The sequence below is a fragment of the Marmota marmota genome, unplaced genomic scaffold, assembly GCF_001458135.2.
Source record: "Marmota marmota marmota unplaced genomic scaffold, marMar, whole genome shotgun sequence".
Classification (NCBI taxonomy): Eukaryota; Metazoa; Chordata; class Mammalia; order Rodentia; family Sciuridae; genus Marmota; species Marmota marmota.
The window spans coordinates 29,938,392-29,965,051 of record NW_026000082.1 but is presented as its reverse complement, the minus strand read 5'-3'; the positions used below and the strand labels follow the sequence as shown (position 1 = coordinate 29,965,051).

Sequence of the window (26,660 nt, the reverse complement as noted above, 5' to 3'; positions counted from 1 at the left end):
CTCTGACTCCTCTCTCCCTAGTATGCTCTACTCTCTCAGATCCTCTTCATTTGGATTCTACTTTTTAACCCCCTGTTGTCCCCAGAATTATCTGCTCTTTTTCCCCTTAAATTGGCCCTTCTTTTTCCTTAGCCTCCTGAAAGTGACCTTTCCAGCAGTTCAGCCAGCAGTACCTGAGGTTCTGACTCTTCCTCACCAGAGGGAGTCAGTGGATGGGCCAGGAGGAGCTCCCAGTGGCTCTGCCTGGGTGTAAATGCAAGGTTGCGAGAGCAGAAGCCCCGAGCCCCTTTTGCCTTGAGTTCTGATGAGTGGTGGGAGGAGGGCACATCCATGATGCCAGATGCTGGATACCAGAGCTCAGATACTCATGCATGAAGGGGCAGGGGAAGAGGCAGGGAGGAGGGTGGGAGCTGGAGACGTGGTTAGATTAACTGTGAGGCAGAGATAACTAGGAGAGGGACAGTCCAGGTCATCCACTAGTGTCTTCTTTAGCCGAATTTCTCAGGCTTCTCACTGTCTGCTGTGGCTTCTCCCCCACTCTCTTATCTGGGCCTGGGGCCAAAACGGGATGAGGTCACTCCTCTAGTACTGCAAAATTACTTAGAGTAAACATTTCTCAACTGTGGCCTCTCTCTTCTGCCTATATTATCTAGGAACCTCAAACAGATATTGTTGTGATTAAGAACATGGGCTTGGGGTCAGATTTAGCTCATTTTTTTTTTCTTTATCTGAATGGCCTTAGACAAGTTACTGCCTTCTCAGAGCCTCCATTTCAGCAGTTATAGGACTGTGTTGATAACAGCCATTTCCATAGCTGGAGAAGTAAACATGCAGAATGCTGCCACAGTGCTGGGCACACAAAAGGTGGCAACACATGGCCAGGACTACATTTTGGAACGTTGTGTAATCATCTGGGGGTCTCATGGATGACATTTTGTTAATATCAGGGAAAAAAGAAAAAAGCTCAAGAACAATAGACTCCTTTGGGCTTCTTTTATGCTCCTCTGTCTTTGAGACACTTATTTGTTCCTGACAGGTCAATGGTCATTTGGATAATGGGTTTGGATTTTGGCTGAGCAGTTAAGTCATTTTTGCAGTTTCTTATTTTTAGCTGTCTGCCCTTGTACACACTATTCTCCTAAAATATCACCCTGGGATCTACACTATTGGGTAAGAAAGAGATTTTTATGATCTGCTAAGTACTCTCCCTTTCCAAATTTCCTTGCGCCTCTCCCACTCCCCTAACCATATATAAATTTAGATCTACTAACCTACTCCCTTTTGCCCATCTGGGAGGCATCTAGGTTACTCCAGCAGATCATGCCTACACCTCTGCCTGGCTAACCCTGCGGATGGTTAAGGAATGCAATTCCTGGATCAATCAGAATCTTACCTGCACAGTCTGTCGGTCAGGAATGCCACTGTATACAGAAATCTGGGGTCCCGGGGGGCGTCCACTGCCACCACTGCTGCTATTGTTGCAGCCACTGCTGCTACTGGCCCCGCTGGTACTATTGGTGACACTGGCACTGCTAGATGTGTGCGGGACTGGCAGCTCATTCTCCATGGCCTACAGAGTGGCACAGTCAGGGCACACAGACAGCAGAAGAGCAGGCAGACGCTAGGAGGGAAGAGGCAGTAGTAAAATATCTAACAAATGCTTTCAGAGAATGTGCACGCAGTTGGCCCTCCATGGTTATGCATCCTTTAGTTCAACCAGCTTTGAATACCTTTTTTTCTTGTTATTTTTTTCCCTAAATAATATAGTAGAACAATTATTTACATAGAATTTTCATTGTATTAAGCAGTACAGATAATCTAGAGATGACTTAAAAGTATTTGGGAGGATGTGGGTAAGATATATACAAATACTATGCCATTTTACATAAAAGGCTTGAGTTTCTGCACATTTTGGTGACTATGAGGGGTCCTGGGACAAATCTGCTGCTGATACCAAGGTTTGACTACATGCGCATCACCTTTCCAAACAGCCTGCCATAGAGCCACTTGTAAACCAATGTTTTGAGACACACTTGTCACCAAAAGCACAGGGCCAGGCTTGGCTCATTAGTCGAGATTTGAAATTAGGTCAGACTGATGTTAAAGTCTATGACAAGTTTCTTCTGCCAGAGGAGGTAAAACTAGTGCAGAGGAGGTGGATTTCTGCATGTTCTCCTGGCAGTTATCTTAGGGATCATCTTCCACCTTGTCAACCTCTTCTTTTTGGGATGGAGAAACTGAACATCAGCATGCTTATTATGTACACAGCCAGACGGTGAAAGAAATAGGATTAAAAATTTGGAGAGAACAGAATAAGAGAAAGAGGCAAATAAGGAGGTAATAAAATAAACTGAAAGGCTGGTGATATAGCTCAGGGATAGAGCATGCGTGAAGCTCTACAATCAAAATAGTCATTAATGTCCTGTTGGAATCTCCCTAGTGCTGCTCAATTTGGGGGTTGACATTCATCAGGCTGCTTTCTTCAGACTAGGGTGGGTTTCACTGTGGGTTTTAAAAATACGGGTGAAGGCTGAAAGGCAGGACTCTTATCCCCATGTGGCAGGCAGCAAGTTGCTTTTGGCTTCCAAGGTTGTGAACCCATCTGCAAACCATGCTCCTGACCTGGGCCTTTCGGTAGACGTTTTCCCTAGCATTTCCATGTCTACTCTTACTGCACAGGGCAAGGCCCTTGCCCATGAATTCCTTTTGCCTTGAACTGCACTGGCTACTCACTTGTTAAGGATGTTTATGACAATAGTGATGACATGGGAATCAATGCACAGCAAAGTCAACAAGGGTTTCCTGTCCTCTGCTTTGTGGAAATCCACCTTATCTACATTCTAGGGAGAGAAGTCTAGGCTGGGTAGAAAATGACAACAGGGTTAATTCATGACCTTGCAGAAACTGAAAAACTAGTTGTCAAGAGGGGGCTCAACTGGGATTTTAAGATCACTGAGCAGGAAATCAGTAAAAAACAGTTCTGTCCAGACATGGAATATCCCTTTCAATTCCAAGGTCCTTTCTCAGTTCAAGGCCTCACTTCCTTTCCCCAAATGTTGACCTGCATTGGGTTTCAGTTCCTGCTTCTCATCCCACCCTAGGAAATCTCAACTAAAGTGCTTGTAGGAAATACATGGGAAAACAGGGCAACAGCCACAGCAAATCAAGATGATAGGCTGTCCAGACCTGGGATCAAGCCGTAGCTCCTTTTTGTTTCTTCTGCAGCAGTTAGGGACACTATCATGGACAGTGTGTACTCAATCCTCATTGAAAAACAAGACAGCATCCTACAGAGAGCAAGGCATTCCTTTATAGGAAAGTGCACAGGTAAGGACAGCCTCTGCTCCCCTGTGGGGTGAGACTTACCTAGCAACTTGGGGCCTCAGGCACACAGCACTTCCTGGACTCCCTGACCACGTATCCTTCCTGCTATGGCCAGCACGCCTCTCCCTTTTCTCTTCTCTCCTCTTGTTCTTGGCTCAGTCTGTCTGGTTTTTGCTCCCTCGGCCCCTGGGGCTGCCCCTGTCCCTACCCTTTCATACCCTCCCTTTCCCCCTTGGCCTTGGTGGCTATCTCCTTGCTGGTCCTCCCAGGTATGCCTCACCTCACTGTGCTTTTGCTCCCAGGAGCCTGCTCTCCTTCTCACTCTCCTTCCTTCCCTTGCCCACTTGCCCTCCTGATTGGCCTGGCCTGGTCACTCTTCCCCTTCATTCACTGATGAGCTCTCTCTCCTAATCTTCATTTCTTCACTCTTTGGCCCCTTGCCCTTGACAGCCTGCCTTTGGCCCTCTCTGTGATGGGCTCCCATGCTGCTCAGCTCCAGTTCTCTCTCCTCTTGAGGATCTCTGCCACCCGCTGATCAAACACACGCTGTCTCTCCCTTTCAGGCACACATATACCCTTAATCCTCAGACAGTGCATGCTCACAATGTGTCTCATCCCTCGGCCCTTTCTGTCCTAGCTCATGCTCTTGGTAGCTACAGCTGTCTCCCAATCGCTCACAAACAGGGAAAAAGAAGGAAGGCACTGACTCTGATGGGAAGATCGGGAGATTAACCATTTTTAAGCATGCTATTTGATAACATTAACTCACAATGTCGTGTGACCATCACCTCTATCTATTTCCCGAGCTTTTTCATTACCCAAAACAGAAACTTTATAACTATTAAGCAATAAATAAGACCCCATTGCCCTCCCCCCTTGACTGGGCCCTGGTAACCTCAAATTTACTTTCTGAGTTTGCTTATTCTGTCTCATGGAAGTGGAACCACACCATATCTTCCTTTCATGTCTGGCTTATTCACTTAGTACAATGTTTTCAAGGTTCATTCATGCTGTAGCATATATCAGAATTTCATTTGTTTCATGTGTGTGTGTCTGCACACCACATTTTGTCTATTCATCCATCGTTGATGGCCACTGGTTTTTACCTCTTGACTACTGCTATTGTGAATAACATTGCAATGAACATTGGCATACAAGTGTTCTATTGGAGTCCTTGCCTTCAATTCTTTGGGTATATAAGTAGCAGCGAAATTGCTGGATCATATGACATTTTGTATTTGGACATTTGAGTATCCAGTTGTCCCTGCTCCAGCTGTTGAGTTACCACTGCAAGTTTGGGGGTCCACGTGGTTCCCCTGGTAAGCTGCTCAGTGTGTGTGAAGCCCCCAAATCTACTCTGCCTGTCTTTCTCACTTCTCACCTCACCTCTCACCACTTTTCCATACCACATACCCGCTGGGCTCAGAATGATTCTAAATGTCTACAAGTCTTGTACACCTTGCTATTTGCCACCTCTTTTACTGCTGTGGGCTACCCATGCTGCTCCCTTCCTCTGAAATGCCTTCCCTCCACCTTTCATTTAACCAGCTCCTTAGATCTTCAATAGTTTGAGTCTCTGCCATGGAATAGGCACTGAATATAACAACCTCTAGCTGTTCTGCTTTTGGTGTGAATTTTTCCTTTAAGCCATCCAGTGGAGGGCTGCTTCCACAATACCTTGTGCTTACCTCGCTTACAGCACTCACAAGTGTAGAATTACATGAAAGTGATTTGATTGGGGTGGGTCTTCCCCACTGGACTCTGAACTCCTGGAGAACAGGGCTCATGTCATGTTTTCCCATGCACACCTAGGATTTCAGACCATAAATGTTTATTTAGCAGTACACGATGAGTGCCACATTCTAACCTACTGCTTATTTGAAAGTTTAGTTTAACTTCCACCTGACCTACAGAACTCTTCCCAGCTAGTTTAAAACATGAACTATCTTTTAATTTCCACACCTTCCATCAATGGTGATTATTTATTGAGCACTTATCATTTGTCAAGCATAGCAGATGCTTTATATAGACTCATGACTTCCATTATGGAGTAGCTATTAATACCCAAATTTTGTTAGTAGGAAATTTATCTAAATAATTATCTAAATAATGTGCCTCATGGTGGTGGGATCAGAAGGCTGAAGTTTGCCCTGAAGAGAATCCAGGAAGAAAGTTGCCATATATCTGGTTTTCATTGGTCTCTTAGTGGGAGGGAACTTGAATTAATCAGGAAGTGTGGGTCACTATACTGGCTTTTGAGCCTTTTCTTCTGTAGTTCCACTCTTTGCACCAAAGCTGTCACATTTACCCACTCCTGTCTTCCTTCTGCTTCAAAGCTCTGGGCTGGTGGCGAGCGAGGGCTACGGAGACATCTCGCTAAGTCTCACCCTCTGGTGTTCCACAGTAGAAAACTGGAATCCTTAAACATTCCTAGCATTTACTGTTTAAACATTTACCCACTCATATTCAATTTCCTTTTAATTTCTACTCTTATTTCTTCTGACAAATGCCTTATTTCTTCCCCTAGGCCACCCAGCCCTGTGGAATCCCAGTGTGAACCACAGCCAAATCTCTCTAATGGCTAACATCCAGCATGAGAAGTCTATTTTTCTCTGGGTTCCAACTCACTGTGTGGTTTTGTGTGAGCCTATGCTCTCTAGAGCCAGGACTCCTATTTCCGTTGATTCTCCCCTCCCAACCTCAAGGGACCACTTTGAATGATGTGCTGACTGTAACTGGCTTAGGTGGTGATCTTATTACAGGTCTCTGCCGCCCACAGGGCTTGAGACCAGCAGCTGGAGAAATGCTGATGGTTCTGCCCTCCCAGGAGCCGCCAAGTCTAGGAAACACTAGGCCTTTGTCCCCAGGGTCAGGGAAATCCATTTGCTGTGGATTACAGCTGTGACAGCTTTCCAGGGACAAGAGGAGAAAGATACTGAAAATGGAGCTCTCCAAACCTAAAGTCTAAAGCCCTGGGGTAAAGCAGGGTGAGGTTTTCCTAATGGAATCAGAGCTTGACAGGAAATGAGAGGTCTAGTCAATTCTATAATGGCTGCTGTTGGTATTATCATGCCTGTTCGGCTTGCATGAGCAGAGTCTGAGCAGGGGGAAGGGATTCTTCTTTGATTGCCCATATCTCTGAGGCATAAGGCAACAAGAGAAGAAGACTCAATTTTCTAGACTTACTGGCCTGGAGGAGACCTCTTTATACCTTCAAGTTGTTGCATGAACATAGGACCCTGATTCACACCCATGGAACTGTCCTCAGACAGCAGGCTGGAGTGACTGAAATACTGGCACAGTCCAAATGCACTCTTCCTAGTTGACTGTGTTACCACCCTTAGTGTCTCTAGAAAGTGGAATAAATAAATGAAGGTCAACAAGACAGATGTGAAAGATGCGAAGTTAGACCCAATCATATAGTCCTAGCAATAGAAATCAAACTGAATGGTTTCGCTGTGGAACATAACACCATAAATTTAAACAAATAATCTTTATCTGAAACCTTACTATTTTCTTCACAATTTATAAAAGGAAGATTTTTACCAAATATTTATATTACAAGTCAGTACTGGTTGGTTGAAGAATATGAGAAAAAAGGATTTGATCTTTTTGGAAGGGATACATAGTTTGAGGCATGCTCTGCACATGCTGAGTGTCTGGGGACTGAGCAAGAGGGTGAGTTTGTCTAGACTGAGACAGCTCTAGTTTCATTGCTCTAAGGCACAGAGTACACATCTATAGGCTCTTAATCCAGCATGAATGGTGTCTTTATAAGAGAAGCCATGTGAAGAGACGTCACACATAGGGAGAATCTGGCTGAGTGAAGCTGGAGGCAGACCGGAATGATGCTGCCACAAACTGAGGAATGTTTAAAGCCACCAGAAGCTAGAAGGCAGCAAGAAAGCATTTCAGAGGGAGTGTGGCCCTGCAGATACCTTAATTTCAGACTTCTAGTCTCCAAAGCAGTGAGACAATGAATTTCAATTACTTGAAGCCACCAGTTTTTGGTACTTTGTTATGGTAACCCTAGCAAATACTAAATCATATTGCCTAATATTGAAGCCAACTAGCACAGAAACTGGTATAAAATAATACAAATGAAATTTGTATAAAGGATGAAAAATCCTTGTCTTTACAACAGTTTTGCATACTTCAAGGCAGGAGTTTTCAAAATATAGTCCTTGGCAACTCTTCAAAAATGCCACTTTTGGGGTCAGATGTGGTATACATGCCTGTAAGCTACTTGAGAGGCTGAGGCAGGAGGGTTGCAAGTTTGAGGAGGATTATATGTTTGAAGGTAGCCTGGGCAGCTTAACAAGACTCTGTCTCAAAATAAAATAAAAAGGGCTGGAGATGTAGCCCAGCAGTAGAGCACTAGCCTAGCATGTACGAGGCCTTGAGTTCCATGCCCAGTACTGCAAAGAAAAAAATAAATGCCAATTTTTGGGTCCCATTTTTAGACTTACCAAATCAGAACTCCTGGGGATGTCACTCAGCAACTGTATCTTCATGAACACTCTGAGGAATTCTGATGCACATAAAGTCTAAAAGTCACTGTTCTAGGGACCCTGTTATACCTTGTATAAGATAACAGATGAGGTGCTCAGTGGTAGAGTGCTTGCCTCACACTGTGAGGCACTGGGTTCAATCCTCAGAACCACATAAAAATAACTAAAGATATTGTATCCATCTACAACTAAAAAAATACTTAAAAAATGAGTAGTTGCCTTTATGATATAAATGATCATTATAAAATTCCTGAAGGAGGAGGAAGAAAATGGACAGTGGTGGAATTGGGGACAGTTACCAAACAGCTTGCTCACTGCTGAAGATCCCCAAATACCTGCCGTGGAAAGGGGAGATGCCGGCAGTGCTTCCCTCCAACTGCACCTACTGCTTGCCCACAGGCCGCAGTTCCAGAACCAGTCACACTTTGTCTCATGACTCTGCCTGGACCCTTCCCTCTACTTGGCCATTCCTGTGTCCTCTTCCCATTTCCCTGGCCAGAACCCAGTCATCCTGTGCCATTCAGCTTGAATGTCTGCTCCTCTTAGAGGCCTCTCTTTGTACTGGGTTTGGTACCTTCTTCTGATCTTTGATAATGTGTCAGGATGGCTGATTTTCTTCCGCAGGCCTTGACTATCATTTTTAGATTCCGAATGCTTAACATAGCGTCTGGCCAGCAGCAGTGAATGCTGTTAAGTGAGGAATGAATAAAGCTGGAAACTCTGCTGATAGATCTTTCCTCCTGATGAGGAAGTACCCAAGTAGATACTGAAGTAACTCATGAACACGAGACATTGAGAAGGTACCTTTGAAACTCTCAATAGCCATTAACACTTTTATTCAGATTTTTTGGTCCGGACTACTATTTAGAATAGTAGAGCCCAGCACATTTCGGCTTAGAAAAGGAGTAAGAGGGAAAATTAAAGGAAGGTGGTGTTGAAGTGATGTGAATCTGTCACTGCAAAAGGTAGGTGTGGGAGATCCTGGTCAGGAATTCTGGGTTCTGGACCAGCTCTATCACTCAATGTATTAACACAGGCAGAGAAGGCAATCTTCTCACTCCTGCCTCTCAGAGCTTTTGCAAAAATGAATCAAAATAGACACATACAAGAAAGTACTTTGGAAACAAAAATTACACAAATGCAAATGTCAAGAGAGAGTTCAGAAAAAAAGGAAGAGAAATTAAGTACTATACAAATGAACAAACATCACTATGGCCTAGAATATACCAAAGCAACCCTGGCCAAGTTACTTAGCTCTTTATGCCTCATTTTCCTTTTATGCAAAAAAGACAGAAGAATAATAGTTTCATTGGTTTGTTTTAAAGAATGGGGAAAATAATGAATTAAAAACACCTAGCATAACTCAGGCATAGACTGGTAGGTAGGTTAGGTTAGAAGATGTTTTTTCCCCTAGAGAAAAACTATAATTTACTTCAATAGCCTCAAATTAGAAAAAAATCTTTCTTGTTTCTAATAATGAAGTAAATTCTTTGTGATATGATCTAGTCAGTTCTTTCTTATTTAGTTTTAGTAGAGCTATCCTTTTGGGAGATTTATACACAGAAATCTTAGTAGCCAGGGCTACAAAAAGACTGTTTTAAAGTCTCTCCATGCTAGATCTCTGTCTGTCTGTCTGTCTCTCTCTTACACACACACACACACACACACACACACACACACCCCACATCTACCATTTCTAGAGCTTGCCATTTTCTGTCACCCCAACTCATCCTTGAACTAGTCTGATGTCAGTGCAACCCATGGTAGGCTGGTCTTTCTATCACTGCTACTTAGTGACAAGCAGTGTAATTAAGCAGGCCAGGGATTATAGGAAACAGTGAGCAGCCTTTTTCTCTCTACTTCCTCCTGTTGCACTGTCCCCTGGGCTGTGGCGATAGCCTCCCTCTAGGCATAGGTTGATTTTTTTGCAGCCTAAGGACTTTGCTGACTTACTGAGGCAAGCATCAAAAGTGCATCTGAAGCTGGACATGGTGCATATGACTATAATCCCTGTGACTGGGTGAGGGGGTGGGCAAGGCAGGAGGATTGCAAGTTCAAGGCCAGTCTCAACAATTTAGTGAGACCCTCAGCAACTTAGCAAAACCCTGCCTCACTCTTAAAAAATAAGTAAGTAGAAAGGACTGAGGATGTAGCTCAGTACCCCTGGGTCCATTCCCAGTTCCAAAAACCAAAAACCAAAAACAAAAAAAAACCCTCAAAACAAAACAAGACCAACAAACAACACNAACGATGACAACTGCCCCAAAGTGCTTTGCAAGGAAGGATAGAGGAATGTCTTTCCTGAATGCTGGGCACAGGGCTGGGCAGCATGACTTATAAGACAGTGGAAGAGCAGCATCGCAGGGAACGCTGTTTTGATTCCTGCCTCCATCCTAGCTGGGGGACCTTACAGGTTACTTAACCTCCATGAACTCAGTTTCTCAGTTTCCTCATGTGTTTAACAGATCAATTATCAAGAATTATTGGGGCTGTAGCTCAGTGGTAGAGCATTTGCCTAGCACATGTGAGGCACTGGGTTTGATTCTCAGCATCATATAAAAAAATAAATGAAATATAAAAAAATATGTGTGTGTGTGTGTGTGTGTGTGTGTATTAGAAAAGAGTTTTGGGAAAAGTAAGAAAGAAAACAGAGGCAAAAACTCAGTACCATGTTCTGCATCATGTGCTATTTTGGTTAAAACCATCCCTGCCCACCGCCCCCCATGTCTGCATCATCCTTTTAGTTTTGCTTTAGAGCAGTAATTACAGATGAGAAAATAGGTTCTGAGAATTAAAGTAACTTGCCCAAGACTATCAAGTTACTAAGCAGTATAAACCAAAACAGCCTGAATCTAGAGCTCATGTTCAAATTGTAATAAGGGAGTGCCTTGAGTGCAAAGGGAAGGTCCCAACATGGGGGCCTAAGCCTTGATGTGATTGAATATGCTCTGAGTCCTGGCTTGGATGTGAGTGTTCCACTAGAGGCCAAAAAGTTCTGTTCTTAAATCCTAGGAATTTTCTTGTGTTCCTAAGAAAAGAAAAGAAAAAAAACAAAACAAACAAACAAAAAAAAACCTCACCTCCAAGTGAAACTGGGAGAAGTGATAACCCGAATAGACAGAAGCCAGGGTGTGTGTGTGTGTGTGTGCAAGAGGTGCTCATACAACATGTGTACTCATGTACACATGCGTGTTGTGAAGGGAAGGGAAAACACAAGAAACCAGAAGCTGGTTAGCAACAGCTATTACTAGATAACATTCCTCCTGTGACTCCTGGCTGTGCAGTAAAGGTTCTTATAAATCTGGAGAGTCGGCGAACGCTCAGTAAGCATTCTTCTTGGGACTATTTTTCATGCAGTGATTGATTTATCAGGTGTTTGGATTAATGTCAACACTGCTGCACATTATGCTGCTGACAGGCATATGACTTGGAGTTTAGGCTTCCTTTCTTCACTCCCTTCTTCCATCCTCTGTGTAAGGCCCTCTCTATTTTGGCCTAACCCACCATTTAGAGAACTCAGCCATTCCTGAGGGGTTTTCTCCTGCTCTGCTTCTGCTCTAGCATCCTGTCTGGGCCACTGTTTCAATGCTCTGGAATCACAAAGCAATTGCAGAGTCCCTCAGGCTCATCTCTGGGGCCTCCTCATACTCATTTGACCTAAATAATAGCCTCTAATTGTGATTAACATTCCTTTCTAGCAGGGACACACTGCATACCTGTGGTCAGCCAATGATCTCCCGTGGCCACCAGAATGTCCTATTTCATTTCATACTTACAAGTTTGCTTTCTTCTTAGCATACATGCTGGCTTTTAGTTTTTGTATTTCTTTCTTTCTTTCTTTTGTACAGGGGATTGAATTCAGGGGCACTCAACCACTGAGCCACATCCCCAGCCCTATTTTGTATTTTATTTAGAGACAGGGTCTCACTGAGTTGCTCAGTGCCTCACTCTTGCTGAGGCTGGCTTTGAACTTGAGATCCTCCTGCCTCAGCCTCCCAAGCCGCTGGGATTACAGGTGTGCGCCACTACAGCCAGCTCAAATGAACTCCTTTTGCTCACAAAATGATGTCTTAAAAAAACTTCATAAATCTTTCCTTTAGCTTCTCGTATTTCTAACCTATTCTCTTATTATTTTCAGGGGAAAACTATCTAAATGGGTAGATTCCCTTTAACACTCTACCCTTTCCTTTCAGGTATAATTCTACCCTACTTCCTACCTCATGCTTACAAAGCTTAGGTAGCTAATTTTGATAATTACTATAGGCAGAATGAGGACCACAGGGTAGAAATCATAAGGAGAGAGATTTCAGTGTAACGGAAAAAAGAACTTCCTACCAATTGGGCTGTTAAGAGGTGGACTGGGGCTGCTTCTGAGGACATGAGCTTCTGTTTGGGGAGATGTCCACCCAAGCTGGGCATCCTTGAGGCAGGTGTAATCCTCAAGGCTACTAGCACTGGTAGAGTATTATTCCATGAAAACCTTTTACTGAACATCAGAAATCCACTTGAAGATTTTCCAGTTCTTATTTTTAACTCTTTCATTTATGAACTAATCTTTTTTTTAAATGATAATCTTTTTTTTTTGAGATGCAATTCAACTCCTAATTGGCTTTCATCATTTTAGATACTAAGGAAAAGAGTAAATACCATAAGTCTGAACTTCTTGATTTTTTTTTTATCTGCTTAAGTCATTGTTCCTATTTCATGGATGGGCAGCTACAAAGTGGCTAAGTAGGAAAGTTGATTCTCTTTTGGGTTCCCAGAATACTTGGTGGTTGACAACCATCCAGTTAGTGCACCCAACCACCACTATCTCATCCATTCTTTCTGTATTTATTGAACAGCTATTATGTGCTCAGAACTGAATGGAATACAGAAGTGATTCAGATATTAACTCTGTCCTTAAGGAGTTAACAGTGTAAGAGGAGAAATAAGTACATAACATCGATAAAAAGAGTTAGAAAGCCTTTTTATTTTCTGTAAAGGTACAGATGGTATATAATTTAGGCTTTACAGACAGCTTAGAGTCTCTATTGCATATTCTTTGACCCCCCTCAATCTAAAAATGTAAATACTGCTTTTAGCTTGAGGGCTTTACATAAACAGTTGTGAGTTAGGTTTGGCCTGTGAATCCTAGTTTGCCTACCCTGGAAATGTGATAAAGGGTAAAGTGACAACCTTCAGATGAATCAGTTAAAGTTTTACTTGGGGTGGGACTTGTGAGATGGATTTGATTGGGACTTTAGGAAGGGGTACTAAGTGGAAGAGGATCATTCTCAATATATATTGTCCCCTGTTTTCAAGGAACAGAGATTTTATAGTGGTCAATATCACCTGATAATTTATTTAAAATGCAATTTTCAGGTTCACAGTGGTTCTCAAACTTTAACGTACACCAGAATTATTTGGAGGGTTGTTAAATGGTTGCTTGAATTCCACCCTCAAACTTCTGATGCTGCTGGTCCAGTGATTACACTTTGAAATTCTGCCTTGGAGAATGCTGGGGAAGAAGAGGTAGAAGAGAGATTGTTTTCTGAATTGATGTTATGAGAAAGCTGGGATGAAGAATTGAGAACAGAGAGGTAACAAAAGTCACTGTTGGAGACAGAAGAGCCTTCACAGAGTACCAGGTTCATTCCATTAGTATCTGTACTCTGAAAGGGGCAATGAGCCCCTGTGAGTTAGCGATGGGTTTTTCCCTCTGGGGCAGGAGCTCTGAGTCTTGTTAATCTTACCCACTGGCGATAGCCAGTGTTTACTGGGGCAGGGGTGTGGTTGGGAGGATCTTCTCTTCTGAGTCTGGATTTTTGGAATGCATTCTGTCTTGCTTTTGATGTATTTGCACATTTTTACCACTCCTACAAAATGGTCCTCTCTGCATTATGTCTGGGACTATCTCCTGTGATTAGGCAAAATATGGTAGTGCTTCTAGTTTAGTATTTAAATTGAATGGCTTCTAAAAACTCAGATGTGGAGCTCCAGAGGCTGAGCTAAGGATGTAGGAAGAAGGGAAAGATAAGCCAGAAAAAGTACACAGCAGAATCTCAGGAGGCTCTGGGCAGCCAGACACAGGAGGAGTCATTAATCTGGCAGACAATGAATGGCAAAAGGCAATTAGCTTGCCTGGGGTTGTAGCAAGCCAATGAAGTATGCAGTGTAGCAAGTGAGGGTCTAGTTCAAGGGCAGGGTCATTGCTAGGGAACTGAACAGGAGGATAAGACAAGGGAGGTTAGAGGTGGGAAAGCTGCCTGGGGCAAGCATAAAGGGAAAGGACAGTGCCTCAGGGTCTTCGTGGATATTCACTACCCAGTGGAAGCATCCAGGTAGGGCTGTGCTCTTGCTAGGACTCTATGCACTGTTAACCTTGGACACAATCTTAATAATGAACCAGGGCCTTTGATTATGTGTGCACGTGCACACACAGTCACACACAGACACATTCACATACTAATGTCTTTTCACCTACCTGCTAAGTGTAACCAGGCAGAGGGTAGGATGAGAGAGCCTGGCCGAATGACTGGAGGACCACATGCCTCAACGCAGGAGGAGCTACAGCAGACAGTTCTAAACTTCAGTTTACGGGGCTCCCTTCCACATTTTATAGCATGCTTGCTTTTTCTGCCACATGCCTCATTCACATGCACTTTCTCACGTTCTGTTCCTTGCTGGTGCTCTGCAGCCATGCGAATGGATTCTTACCTGCCAATACACATTCCTCACACACCTTCAGTTATTCGCCTTCACTCAGTCTTCCCCACATACCAAACACTGCCTTTTGCTTCTAAAAATCAATTCAAATGTCAAAGTTGCTTCCATAGCTTCTGTTCCTGCTGTCTGCAGGGCCCTGCCAGCTTTGTCATTTGTACAAAAATAAATAAATAAATAAAAGGAAAATGTACCAATACTGGCTTGACTGAGTAAAGAGCCCAACCCAAAGCAGATTGTCCTACCGTGGGATGCAGGTTTGTGGCTGTGGTGTCCCCGCCTTCAAGACCATCCCATTTATCTCTCTTTGTTCCACTCCCTCTCTCTTCCTGCACAACGCTGCAATCACACACATACTCTGGGTTGGAAAAAAAGAGGACAGCCTAATTTCCTGATGATTATGTTGTTACCTAGCAACAGCCAATCAGGGGCTGGGCTTTTTGTCTGCAGTATTTCATGCAAATAGTTTGGAGAAATTGCAGGGTAACACAGGCTGCTTAGTCTGTCTTCTCAGGGGACACATTACAGAACACAACCAACCCAAAAGGGGACTATTGAAGCCAGACACATGCTTCAGAGAACAGACCATCTGATCTCATTCCCTTCTCTCTCTGCTTGGTACCCTCTTACAAAGCTTGAGGGTTCCAAAGAGATACCTAGAGAGGCCCAAAACTTGAAGAGAGCTCACCAGTAGCCACCTTTACCTTAGACCTATGTACTGATAGCCCCAGCCCAGAGCAGCCTCTGATAGTCTGAAAGCTCTTCTACTTTCCCAGGAAGGCAAAGAATGTTACCTGCTCTATAGCTGTCTGTAGAGGACAGGAAGGAAAATCCTCCTCAGCCTTCCTGTTTAGAAAGAAGCTAAAGCCTGGCACTTCATCTGTACCTATGCTGGCCTATCTCACCTAATATGAAAAACCCACTATTTGCAACTCCATTCTTCCTGCTGCTAATTGGCAAATCCTCATTTAAATAGTTGAAGGATAAGAGACCATATCACATACAAGATCCCTTAAAGAGACTTCTTTTCTTCCAACAAGTACTGAGTATTTGATATAAAACACTGTCAGGAGCCATACACACCAACTCTCTGTAAGGTTCAGGGACCTGTTCAACCAGATCTGGATGGTGCCATCTAAAGTGGATTCAGAAGAGTTTCCATGTCTGTCTCCTCAGGGGGAGTGTGACTTCAGACAGTGGGGATCAAATCTGAATAGGTCTGTTCATTTGCTGTTGTTGACTCAAAGCTCAGCAGTCCAGAGCCAGTGAAGGCATGGATAAACTAGAACCTCTGCTATTGGATCACTCCCCACTGTTCTCTTAATACTGACTCTAACCGGCAGTCCTGTAAAGGTTCATTGTGGGTACACAGGGATAGTGAATAGTGAGATCAGCCCAAGTCACTATCAGGAAAGGAAAACCAAAACAAAATCCCCATTCTATTGAGTTACATATATGTAAGACAAGAGATAATTAATTATGCATCAGTCATTAGAAGAAGGTAGTGACAGTTCTTCAACCTCTGACATTTACAGCCTCACCATCCACAGCCATTTTATGGAACTAAAGAAAAGAACTGTCAATCTGCCTTTGTTCAGAAAGGCAGAGTTGAGGAATCCAACTGGTTTGGAGGGGTTAGATAACTCTACTCCCACCCTGCTGAAAATTCTCTGAGTCAGGCACTTTTATCCTCATAGCCTTGGAACACACAGGAGAAGCCCTACATTGGGTAACTTTCCCAAAGTTGTACAGTCACCAAGTGGCAAATCGGGATTAAAAAGTGGGTCTTTTGACTCTAAATTCTGCAGCATGGTGTCCAAATAATCTCAGAACACCCGAAGACTTTGTAACAGTAAAAGTAAAGGAAAAAATGGAACAGCAACAAAAGTCTACTTTTCAAAAGTAAAAAAAGAAAATCAACTTTTCACATTTATTATAAGTAACTGAAGGTATTTCATCTGGGGTTGAATGTTAAGCCTTCAGTGACTCCCTCCAGATGGACATTAGACCCACCAAGATGTGTGTAAGAAACACCTGTGCCTGCTCCTCACCAATTAATTAATTAGTTAATCATTTTTTGAGGGAAGGGCAGCTTTATTTTTAAAGTTTCCCACAAATAGCACAACCACTTCAGAAAATGACTGCACAACATTTTTTTTTTAATTTTTAAAATTTTTAGTAGGCACATAATAATTATACATATTTATGGAGTATAGGGTGATATTTTGATACACATATACAATGCAAAATGATCAAATCAAGGTAATTAGCACATCAATCACCTTAAACACTTATCATTTCTTTGTGTCAGAACATTCAAAATTCTGTCTTCTAGTTATTTTGAAATATACAATGAATTATTGTTAACTATAGTCACCCTACTGTGCTACAGAATACTAGCAGTTAATCCTCTAATTTAACTGTATTTTTGGACTCATTAAACCATACTTCTCCCTTCTCTCTTTACTATCCTCTGGTGAACACTATTCTACTCTCCACTCTAAGAGATATACTCAATTTCTTATAAAAATTAAACATTAACTCAATCTTTAACCCTGAAATTTTAACCCTAGGAATTTACTCAAGTAAAATGAAAATACATTTCCATAAAAAGCCTTGTATAGATACATTCATAGCCATTTTATTCATAGTAACCCCCAAACTGTGATATACCCATACAAGGAAATACTACTCATCAAAAAACAAAGGAATAAACTATTGATATATACAACAATATTAATGAATCTAAAAAATACTATGCTGAATGAAAGAAGCCTTATGTATATTCAGGGCAATATTAGGGTTGTTTAATAGATACAAAAATACAGTTAGATAAGAGGATTAACTGCCAGTATTCTATAACACAGTAGGATATAGTTAACAATAGTTCATTGTATACTTTTAAATAGCTAGGAGAGAGAATTTTAAAGAAATGATGAATGTTTAAGATGATGGATTGCTATATAGAATTTTATGTTGCATTTATGTGATTTTCTAAGAATAGGAAAAATTAATCTGTGATAGAAAAAAATGAGAGCAGTGGTTGCCTCTGGAAACAGGAGGAAGGGGCAGGGAGTGGCAGGGAAGATGCATGAGGGAACTTCTGATGACCGTGACTAGCGATTTGTTTGGTATCAGTGTATGCAGCTGTCAAAACTTACAGAATGGTATTTTTTAGGTTTGTATATTTCACTGTTCATAAATTTTACCTTAAAAATGAATTTCAAACTCTAGCTAATGATGTACAGGTTGAAGCTTTTAGGGGTGAAGGATACTGATGCCTGTAACTTTGAAATATATTTTGCAAAAAGATGAACTGATAGATAGCAGGAGGGATAGCTGGATATATATGTGATAAGCAAGTCTGGTAAAATATCAGTTGTAGAATCTAGATAGAATACACTTGGCATTGTGTAAATGTTACAACTTTATATTTAAGCATTTTCATTAAAATTTTTAGGAAAATCTCCTCAGGTGATTCTAACAAGCAGATATTGGGATAAAAGACAATTTTCAATTATCTGAATTGAAAAGTACAAAGTGCAATAACTCTGTGTCCTAAATGTCCAGAAATAACTGCAGTCACCACCCCCACCACCATATCTGAACTATGAATGAATATCCAGGTTGCAACAAGACTTCCCAGAGTTAGGCTAAATCTTCTCGAGATACTATGGATTACTTCACACTGGACACATCATTTGATATGTGGTCTCATGGGATGAAATATTTGTAATCAGGCAGTTCTAAAGTTCTGGGGAATATGGTAACTATATTATTCTCTAAAACTAAAATATCTTAAACCAATCTCACAGCATGAGAGTAAAGTACTTACTACTACTCAGTATATGGCATGAAGAGCCCCTATTTAGCCTCTAATTCTCCTTTGGGGCTCATACCTCTGGTCTCTTCAGACTCTAATTTTCTTTAGTTCTGTTTTCCACAAATCCACAGGGACACTGCAGGATAAGGCATTGCAGGATAAGAAAGAAACTGGTGTGTGGCACCTCAAAGGATCTGAATGGACAGTTATTTTAATAGGGTGGAGAAAGGTAAGGGGAGGAGTAAAGGGGAAATATGCAGTCAAGTGCAATATGGAGCCCTATTCCCTGACCTGCTCCATTTATTCTGCATAATTGCTTCATTTCCACTGGCAGTGCATCTCCAAATGAATTTCATTACTGGTGCCTTGGATATCATATTGATTACCAGTTTCATCGATCCCTATCTTGCTAATTAGCATATAAATTAGCCATTTGGGGGGAGGCATTAGGCAAAATTGAATTTTCCCCTTAATCTTCTTTCAGAAGGTAAATGAAAATAGATGTGGCCTGTGAAGGCCCATGGCCTTCCTCTGACACAATCTAAGTGCTGTTGACAGCCAAAGAACCCTCTTGTTGAGGGACAGACAGGCTGACGGAGGAAGCCTTCTTACCCCCTGATTGACATAGCTGTACTCTGAACCCCTTAAGTTATCCAGAAAATTCTGAGGCAGAGGAGAGATCTGCAAGCCGAGATGTGTTGCCTTGGAGGAGACACTGGAGCTGAACAATGGCAGTGCCCCATCCCGCAGAGACATAAGAGGAGGCCTGTGACAGTTATCCCTGTGGTGTTCACTTCTAAGACTGCAGTGGAAAAAGCCATTCTTCTCTTGGTTTAGGGGAGTCTGGAACTGTAAGGTCTCCTACCAGCTGTGCAGTCTTGAGCATGCTAACTCCCTAGGTCTTAGTTTCCTCATTTGTACAATGGGGATGATCATAGCATCCACCTCATTGGGTAGCTTTGAGAGTCAAGAGAGAGGGAATGTATTTGGAGCATTTAGCACTATCCTGGCACACAGCAGTGCTCACTCAGTCTCCACTTGGCAACCTGAGCCAAGAGGACCAGAAAGACCACATAGGGATCTGAGGCAAACAAATGCCAGGGTTCTCCAGTGGCAACTGCTCGGCTTTGAAATAGACATTACTTCAAAATCCCAGGTGCTTAGTCCCTGGGACAGGTCACAGTCTTGATACCAAAAATGTAGTCCTTAAAGCAGTGGATCGCATCACTGGGAGCACATTGAAAATGCAGAACTTCAGGCTCCACCCCAGATGTGGGTGCCCCAGGGACTGACAGGCACAGGAAAGCTTGAGCAGTGTTGTGAGTGACCTACTGATTAGAATGTGACACTGTCAGAGAAGGGACTCTGGGTTACCTAGTGAAAAGTCCAGGTTCAGAAAGGTTAGACAACTTGCATACAGTGAGGCCACAGCACAGCTGGATGAGGCTTTTGGTCTTCCAACTGAGACTAGTTCAGAGTCAGAGGTGGCCCCCTGAGGCTCTGCTTCCTTTCTTTGGGGTGGTCTCAGTGGTGGTGGTCTTGACCTGGCCTTGGGATGCAGCCACCATGGGCTTTGAAGGGTGACTGGGTTCCCTCAGATGCCACTGGGGGTAGGAGGCAGGGTTACTCAGATGACCTCAGCAGAGGATACTAATGAGACAGGGGAGTGCACCCTGGATGACCTCTATGATCTCCTGCCCTTTGAACTCAGAATGCTTCTCATAAGGACACACAGGAAACCACTGACAGAGAAGCCCACAGAGAGGACAACTGGGTGGCCCAGGGACTCAGCAGCAGGGAGGCAGGGTGGGAGAGGGGTGCTTTTCACTGTATGCTCTTTTATATCTTTTACATTTTGTTCCCTGTGCATGTAAAATACATTAAATAATTAGTCAGTCAATAATAACATGAACAAGAATGTCTCAGATAGATGGCAGCTAAAAACAATACCCCATCTGGCCCTGTCATTCCAGCTTCCAACTCCTGCCACCCTCACCCCTCCTGAAACCTGAAACTTAAAAGCACCATGGAAAGAGTCTGTGGCTGGAGTGCAGATACAGATGCTGGTCTTGCCTTGGCACTGTGACCATGACCAAGTCATTTCCTCATTGGGGTGTGACCTGCTTTGCTTTGCAAAGTTTTAAATGATATTAAGTAAGTGTAAGGATGATTCAAATTCCACCTCCACTCCACAAAATCACTGTGAAAGGAAGGACTGGACTTTCCCCTAGTGGGCTTTCACAAGGCTCAGGAGAACCAGTAAATATGGAAGGGCACTAAGCTTGTCCCAGAGAATACACAATATAATGCCGTTTTTTTAAGTACATGTTATTTAACATACAGCTTAACTGGAAAGATATATTTTCAAAATGTTAAGAATGGGGGACTGGGGTTGTAGCTCAGTGGTAGAGTGCCAGCCTAGCAGGTGTGAGGCCCTGTGTTCAATCCTCAGCACCACATAAAAATAAATAAATAAAGGTATTGTTCCCATCTACAGCTAAATAAATACATAATAAATAAAAAAGAAAAAAAGAATGGCTGATTTCAGGGACAGGGTTACCCCATAGGTTTTTATTTTCTTTGTGCTTTTCTTTATTTTTAAAATTATCTCTATTTTTAAAAATATCTGGCTTTAGCACCATATCCTTATATAAAACACAGGTGAAAGATAAAAACTCTGGAAAGGATACTCCTCTATCTAGACAACAGATCACTCAGAACCTGGTGACACAGATCTGTCCACAGGGGACCACAATGTCCAGACACCTGCAGCACCAAAGACTGAAGGTGTTTTTGGTTTCCTGAGTCCATATTCCAGTGGACCCAGGGAATACTTGGTGTTTTTCAGAGCTGGAAGGCAAACACAGATTGGAGGCACCAGATTCCTAGGATTGTCTCTTAAGAGAGAGTACAGTTGGCCAAATGACCCAGACACTGACCATTTCTTGGGGCAAACCCAGTTGTCCTGGACAACATCACAAATAGTTGCTTGGAGGGTAGGTGAAAGAGATGTGGTTTCTGCCTTCTCGGACTTTGACAATGGAAATATATACAAGGCACAATGTGAAATATTCTACCAGAGATGTACAAAGTGCAGCCAAGCACTGTGGAGCATTGGGGAGTCCAGGCCTTTGGGTCTGTCATTATTCTTTGGGCATAGAGCTCACAAGGACCATGAGGGCCATATTATGGTCACATTATCATCATCACGGTCATTATTATAAAGTTCCAAGGAGTCATACAATTATAGGAGAATGCATACCAAAAAGCTGTTAATGGCTCTGCATCTTTCTGGAAGATGCCACACAAACAGATCAGCCTTTTTATTTGTTATAATCGACTTAAGCATTTTGCTTTTGAAGATACTAGAAGAGCCTGTTTAGCCCCTAATCCACTTTTCTTGTTTTTCAGGCTTCACATCACCCAATGGGTGGTTTATATTTTGGAATTGTGACTCTGTTCTTTTGAAAATTTTATAGCAAGTTCCCTGCACCAGTCATTGAATTTGGCAAAGAAGCTTTTGCTACCAAAGAAACATGGAATAGGAAGGAATAAGGGATAGAAGTCATAGACCTTGACCCCCCCAAAATTTAGGTGGAAATGCTCAGGATATATTGAGGGGGAGGAAGGGAAGGGAAGCTTTAAAAATCTTTACAAAATAATATCAAGTGAATGTAACTATTTCACACTTATATTTAACTTTCATAGTAACTATGTTTCTAAAACCTGATCTGACAATATTCTTTTTTATAAAGCACTAAAGACTCAGAAATCAACAAGAAATACATACATAACTCAGTGAGAAAATAGTCAATGAAGATGAAAAAGCATTCATCATTATTTGTAAAAAGGTATAGATGATAAGCGTACAAGTATGTTTAACCTTTCTCATATTTAAAGGTAACGTTAATATTAACACTTAGAAGTTTGATAATAGTTGGGATAATATAAGGTGATAATATACTTCTTAAACTGAAATTTGGAATATCCTTTTTACAAGGCAATTTGGCAATAGATACCAATTTTAGGTACATAACCCTGTGACCTAACAACTCTGTTTATGGGAATTTACCTTTAGGGATATACATCCTCTCAAATATTTTAAGATATATGTACAAGGGTGTTCATCTCAGCATTGCTTATCGTAGCAGAAACATGGAAATTAGCTAAATATTACTGGTAATGTAAGAGTGAAAAAATAGCAGTTAACATTTATTGAGCACTTACTACATGCTCTAATGCTTCACATGAATTGTCTCCTATAAGTCCTCATACCAATTCTATGATGTAGGCATTGTTACTTTGTGCATTTTATAAATGAAGAAGATGAGATTCACAGAGGAAAGAAATTTTTCTATCACTTAGCAGGGTGGCAGAGCAGGATCCAGAGATAAGCAGTCTGCTTCTAAAAGTGCATGCTTTTAAACACTATGTCACACACACATAGCCACACATAAACATACACACATAATAGAATATTCTGCATTCTGTTAATATTCTGTTAAAAAGAATTAGTTAGAATAGTATGTGTTGATATGGGAAAAATCTCTAAGATACATTATTAACTGAAAAGACCTAGGTTGGGATGATTTCTTCAGATGTCTTCTCTTGGTGTCAATAAAAAAAAAGATATATCAATGGATCATCATAACATTAGTTTCCATATTTAAAAATATTAAATAAATAAAAGCCTTAGGAAACCTGTCTAAATATTAAAAGACTCCAGTCCATATATATATATAGCATAAAATGACTTTTATTTTGTTTGGAAGGCATGAGAGAGGGGATGGTGAATGCAAATTTTAAAGTGGGTTTTCCTAAACTAAATGATTTCCTTAGCACATGTGGAAACAGGAGTGGAAAGAATGAGGGGAAGATGGTAAGAGAATTGGTATTGAATCCTCAAGGCCAAACAAAGTCTAGATTTAAAGTGTAACACAGGCCATTGTGAGTTTATTTATAAAAGTGATTGATGTGGTGACATTTTTTAAAATGAAGATTGTTCCAAGGCTATGTATTGGGTAGAAAGAAGCTGCAGAAACAAAGGAAGAATAGGTTGGAGTTTATAATAGCAATAGGAGCACAAGGGCATCAAAGTCTGGGCCTGGCTGCAGGATGCGGAATTAGGAAAATCAGCATAGCCAAAGTCTATCTGTTTGAATGAAATTTAAGCTGTTTTGTGGCTCTTGGTGAAAAGGATAGCTACTTGCCCAGTCTATCTTCACTCCATTCTTTTCCATTCCAATTGCTACCACCTTAGTCGAGGCCCTCATCATAATGTGGTTAAGTTGTTGCAAAAGTCTTTTGAAGAGGTTTCCCCTCTTTCCCATGTCACATCTCTGATTCATCATGTCCTGCTGCATTAGTTTAATCTTTTTATAATACTGGTTTTACAGTCCTCTCCCTTTAAGATTTTTAACAGCAACACTTTAGGAAAGAATTCACGCCACTTAGTGTGATACGCACTGACCTTTAATTGGTCCCACCCATCTAACCCCTGTTTATTCATTCAACAAAGTCCTGAGCTTCAAACATGTGCCAGGCAGCGCTCTCAATATAAGGGATACAGTGGTGAACAAAACAGACAAAGTTCCTTCCTTGTGGGGAGACAGAGAATGAATACCAGGTGGTGGTAAATGCTTTAACAAAGGCAGAGTAAGGTCAAGGGTACATGGACAGGTCGCTATTCGTAAGTGGCCACAGAATGACTCTCCAATAAGGGACATTTGAACAGAAAACTGAAATAAATGAGCAAGTGAGCCATGTAGTTCTCTGGAGGAAGAGTGTTCCAAGCAAAGAGAGAGGCAAAGGCCTTGAGGTGGGAGCATGCTTCCTACATGTATCTAAAAATAGAAAGGTCCCAGTGTGGCTCAGTGAGGTTTGAGTAATAGTGCAGACTGCATCTGTGGGCAGAGGTTCTCAACTGAGGGCAGTTTCTACCCTTAGGAGAAATTAGGCAATGTCTGAAAACACTTTTGGTTGTCAGAACTGGATCGGGGGTTCCATCGGGATTCAGTAGGTCAAAGCCTGGAATACTGCTGCAAATGCTTTGATGCACAGGAGAGCCCCCACAATAAGGAATTACCCTGCCCCAAATAGTAGTGTTAAGGTTGAGAAACCCTGATGTGGGGCCTTGAAGGGCATTACAGGGACTTTGGCTTTTCTCTATATGAGAGGGAAAATCCTAGAGGGTTCTAAGTAAAGGGGTGACATTTTAGAGATATCATGCTGGTTGCCAAATGGAGAATAAATGGTACAGGGGAAAGGCTGAAGCAGAGACCTGTCAGGAAACTTACAACCATCTAGGCAAGAAGTAATAGTCTGAATTTGGGGGCTATGAAAAACGTAGTAAGAAATGGTTTGACTCTAGATGTGATGTATCTTTGAAGATCAAGCTGACAGGATTAGCTGATCTTATCCAAATGAACTATAATCACTCAGCCTTCTTACTCTACCACCACGTGCCAAGCTCATTCCTGCCTTTGTTTTTGCCATTTCCCTTCCCTGCAACTTCCCCTGGCCTGCACTTTTTAACTAAGCAGTCTAGCCAGTCTGGATTTCAATCAAGAATCTTCCTTAACCAAAGGAGCCCTCTTTTCTCCAAAGTACCTAGTTTTTCTAGTCTGCACATCCTAATTATATTTTCAATATTCTTTTCACATATGTGATGAGATGCCATGCCTTGTGATGAAAAGTGACCAGCCCCCTGCTATTATCACTCATGAAATATTATAATGGAAGTCCTAGCCATCATGGTAGGGCAGGAAAAATAATTCAAATACACAAAGTAAAAGCATAGGGAAGGAGGAAACAAAAATCATCCTTACTTGCAGTTTACGTGATTGTATGTACAGAAAACCTGATGGAATCTAATTCAGTTTAGTGATTTAGAACTATTGAGCGTTGCAAATTTCTGGCAACAAAATCATTTTGTACAAATAAAATGTATTTTTATTCACTAGAATAGTTTAAATGAAAAATTTAAAATTACATTGTTTCTAATAGCAGCAAAAGAATAAAGTATCAAGAATAGAATAGAGTAATAAAATATTCACAAGACACTTATGGGGTAAATTATAAAAATTCTAAAAAATCATTTTAAAAAACCTAAATAAATAGAAAGATATACTATGTTCATGTTTTGGAAAACTTCATAATATAAAGATGTTATTTGTTCCTAAATAAAACTTCATGTTATAAATATGTCATTGCTTCCCAAATCAAATAGATTGATTTAGTCCCTAGTTTTTTTTAAAAAAAGAAAACAGACAGGATGATTCTAAAATTTATATGAAAATGTAAAAGGCCAAGAATGGGCAAATTGGTCTTAAAGAGAAGAGTGTAAAGAAAACTGCCCTATCAGATATCCAGCTCTATTTCTTAAGAAAGTTTGATATTAGACTGGGAGAGATACCATTCTTTACCTCCACTTGTTCACATCTCTTAGCAATATCATATGGGTACCTTGTGTACAGGACAGGAGAGGGAAGAGCTGGTTGCAAAACGCTACTAGAACACCACTTAATGGAACTAAATAGAGATTCCCCAATATTTACATGGACCTCCAATTTCATATATCAATACAAACAAATCTCAAAAAGATAATTTTGAGCAAAAGAAGCAAGGCTCAGAATGGATACAGTCTGATTCTATTTAAAGAGAGTTCAAAATCAGCTGCAACTGAAAAAGGATATTGTAAAAATACATATGTGGCCTGGGCAGAGGAAGAAGGTAGATGCAACCAGGCAGGGCAAATAGGTGTCATTTAAGATTCTATTTCCTAGCTTGGATTATAGGTCAACTTTGTTCATTCTATTCCTCAAATGCTACATATATGCTATTATACATTTGTCTGCATAATTATATGTTTCATGATAAAACAAAACAAAACAAAATCAAGCATCTACCCCATGCAGAGATACTGTGGGCACTAACCTAAACCAGACTCAGATTCCATCCCCACTCTGCTAAAATTACTTTCACTGAGCTCAAAGACTTCAATGTCACTAAAGCTAAAAAACATTTTCAATTCTTATTTTCCTTGTGCCTCAGCAGCATCTGGTACTGCTGACAATTCTTCGCCTTGCAATAGCATCTTACCTTGAAACCACATTCTCCTGGCCCTCCTACAGCCTCCTTCACAGGGCTGTCTCCCACCATCCAGAGCACTACATATCAGAGTTCTTTAAGTTTCATCCCTGGAATCTTGTTCTTTTGAATTCTGTTCTCTCTTTATAGATATTCACATCATGCCTATGGCTTTGATACATCAAAGATTTAGATCTCCAGCTTAGACC

The 26,660-nt window shown here is 41.5% G+C and overlaps 1 protein-coding gene across 4 annotated transcripts in view; it reads right to left on the bottom strand.

Annotated features, from left to right (window-relative positions):
• Positions 1-26,660, bottom strand: part of Phc2 (polyhomeotic homolog 2) — a 104,206-nt gene that overhangs the window by 49,713 nt on the left and 27,833 nt on the right. For all 4 annotated transcript variants that reach the window (XM_048815801.1, XM_048815800.1, XM_048815802.1 and 1 more), the window contains exon 3: positions 1,394-1,621. In XM_048815801.1, coding sequence (XP_048671758.1) covers positions 1,394-1,567 — 174 coding nt within the window. In that variant the 5' untranslated portion in view covers positions 1,568-1,621. The remainder of the gene's footprint in view (positions 1-1,393; positions 1,622-26,660) is intronic.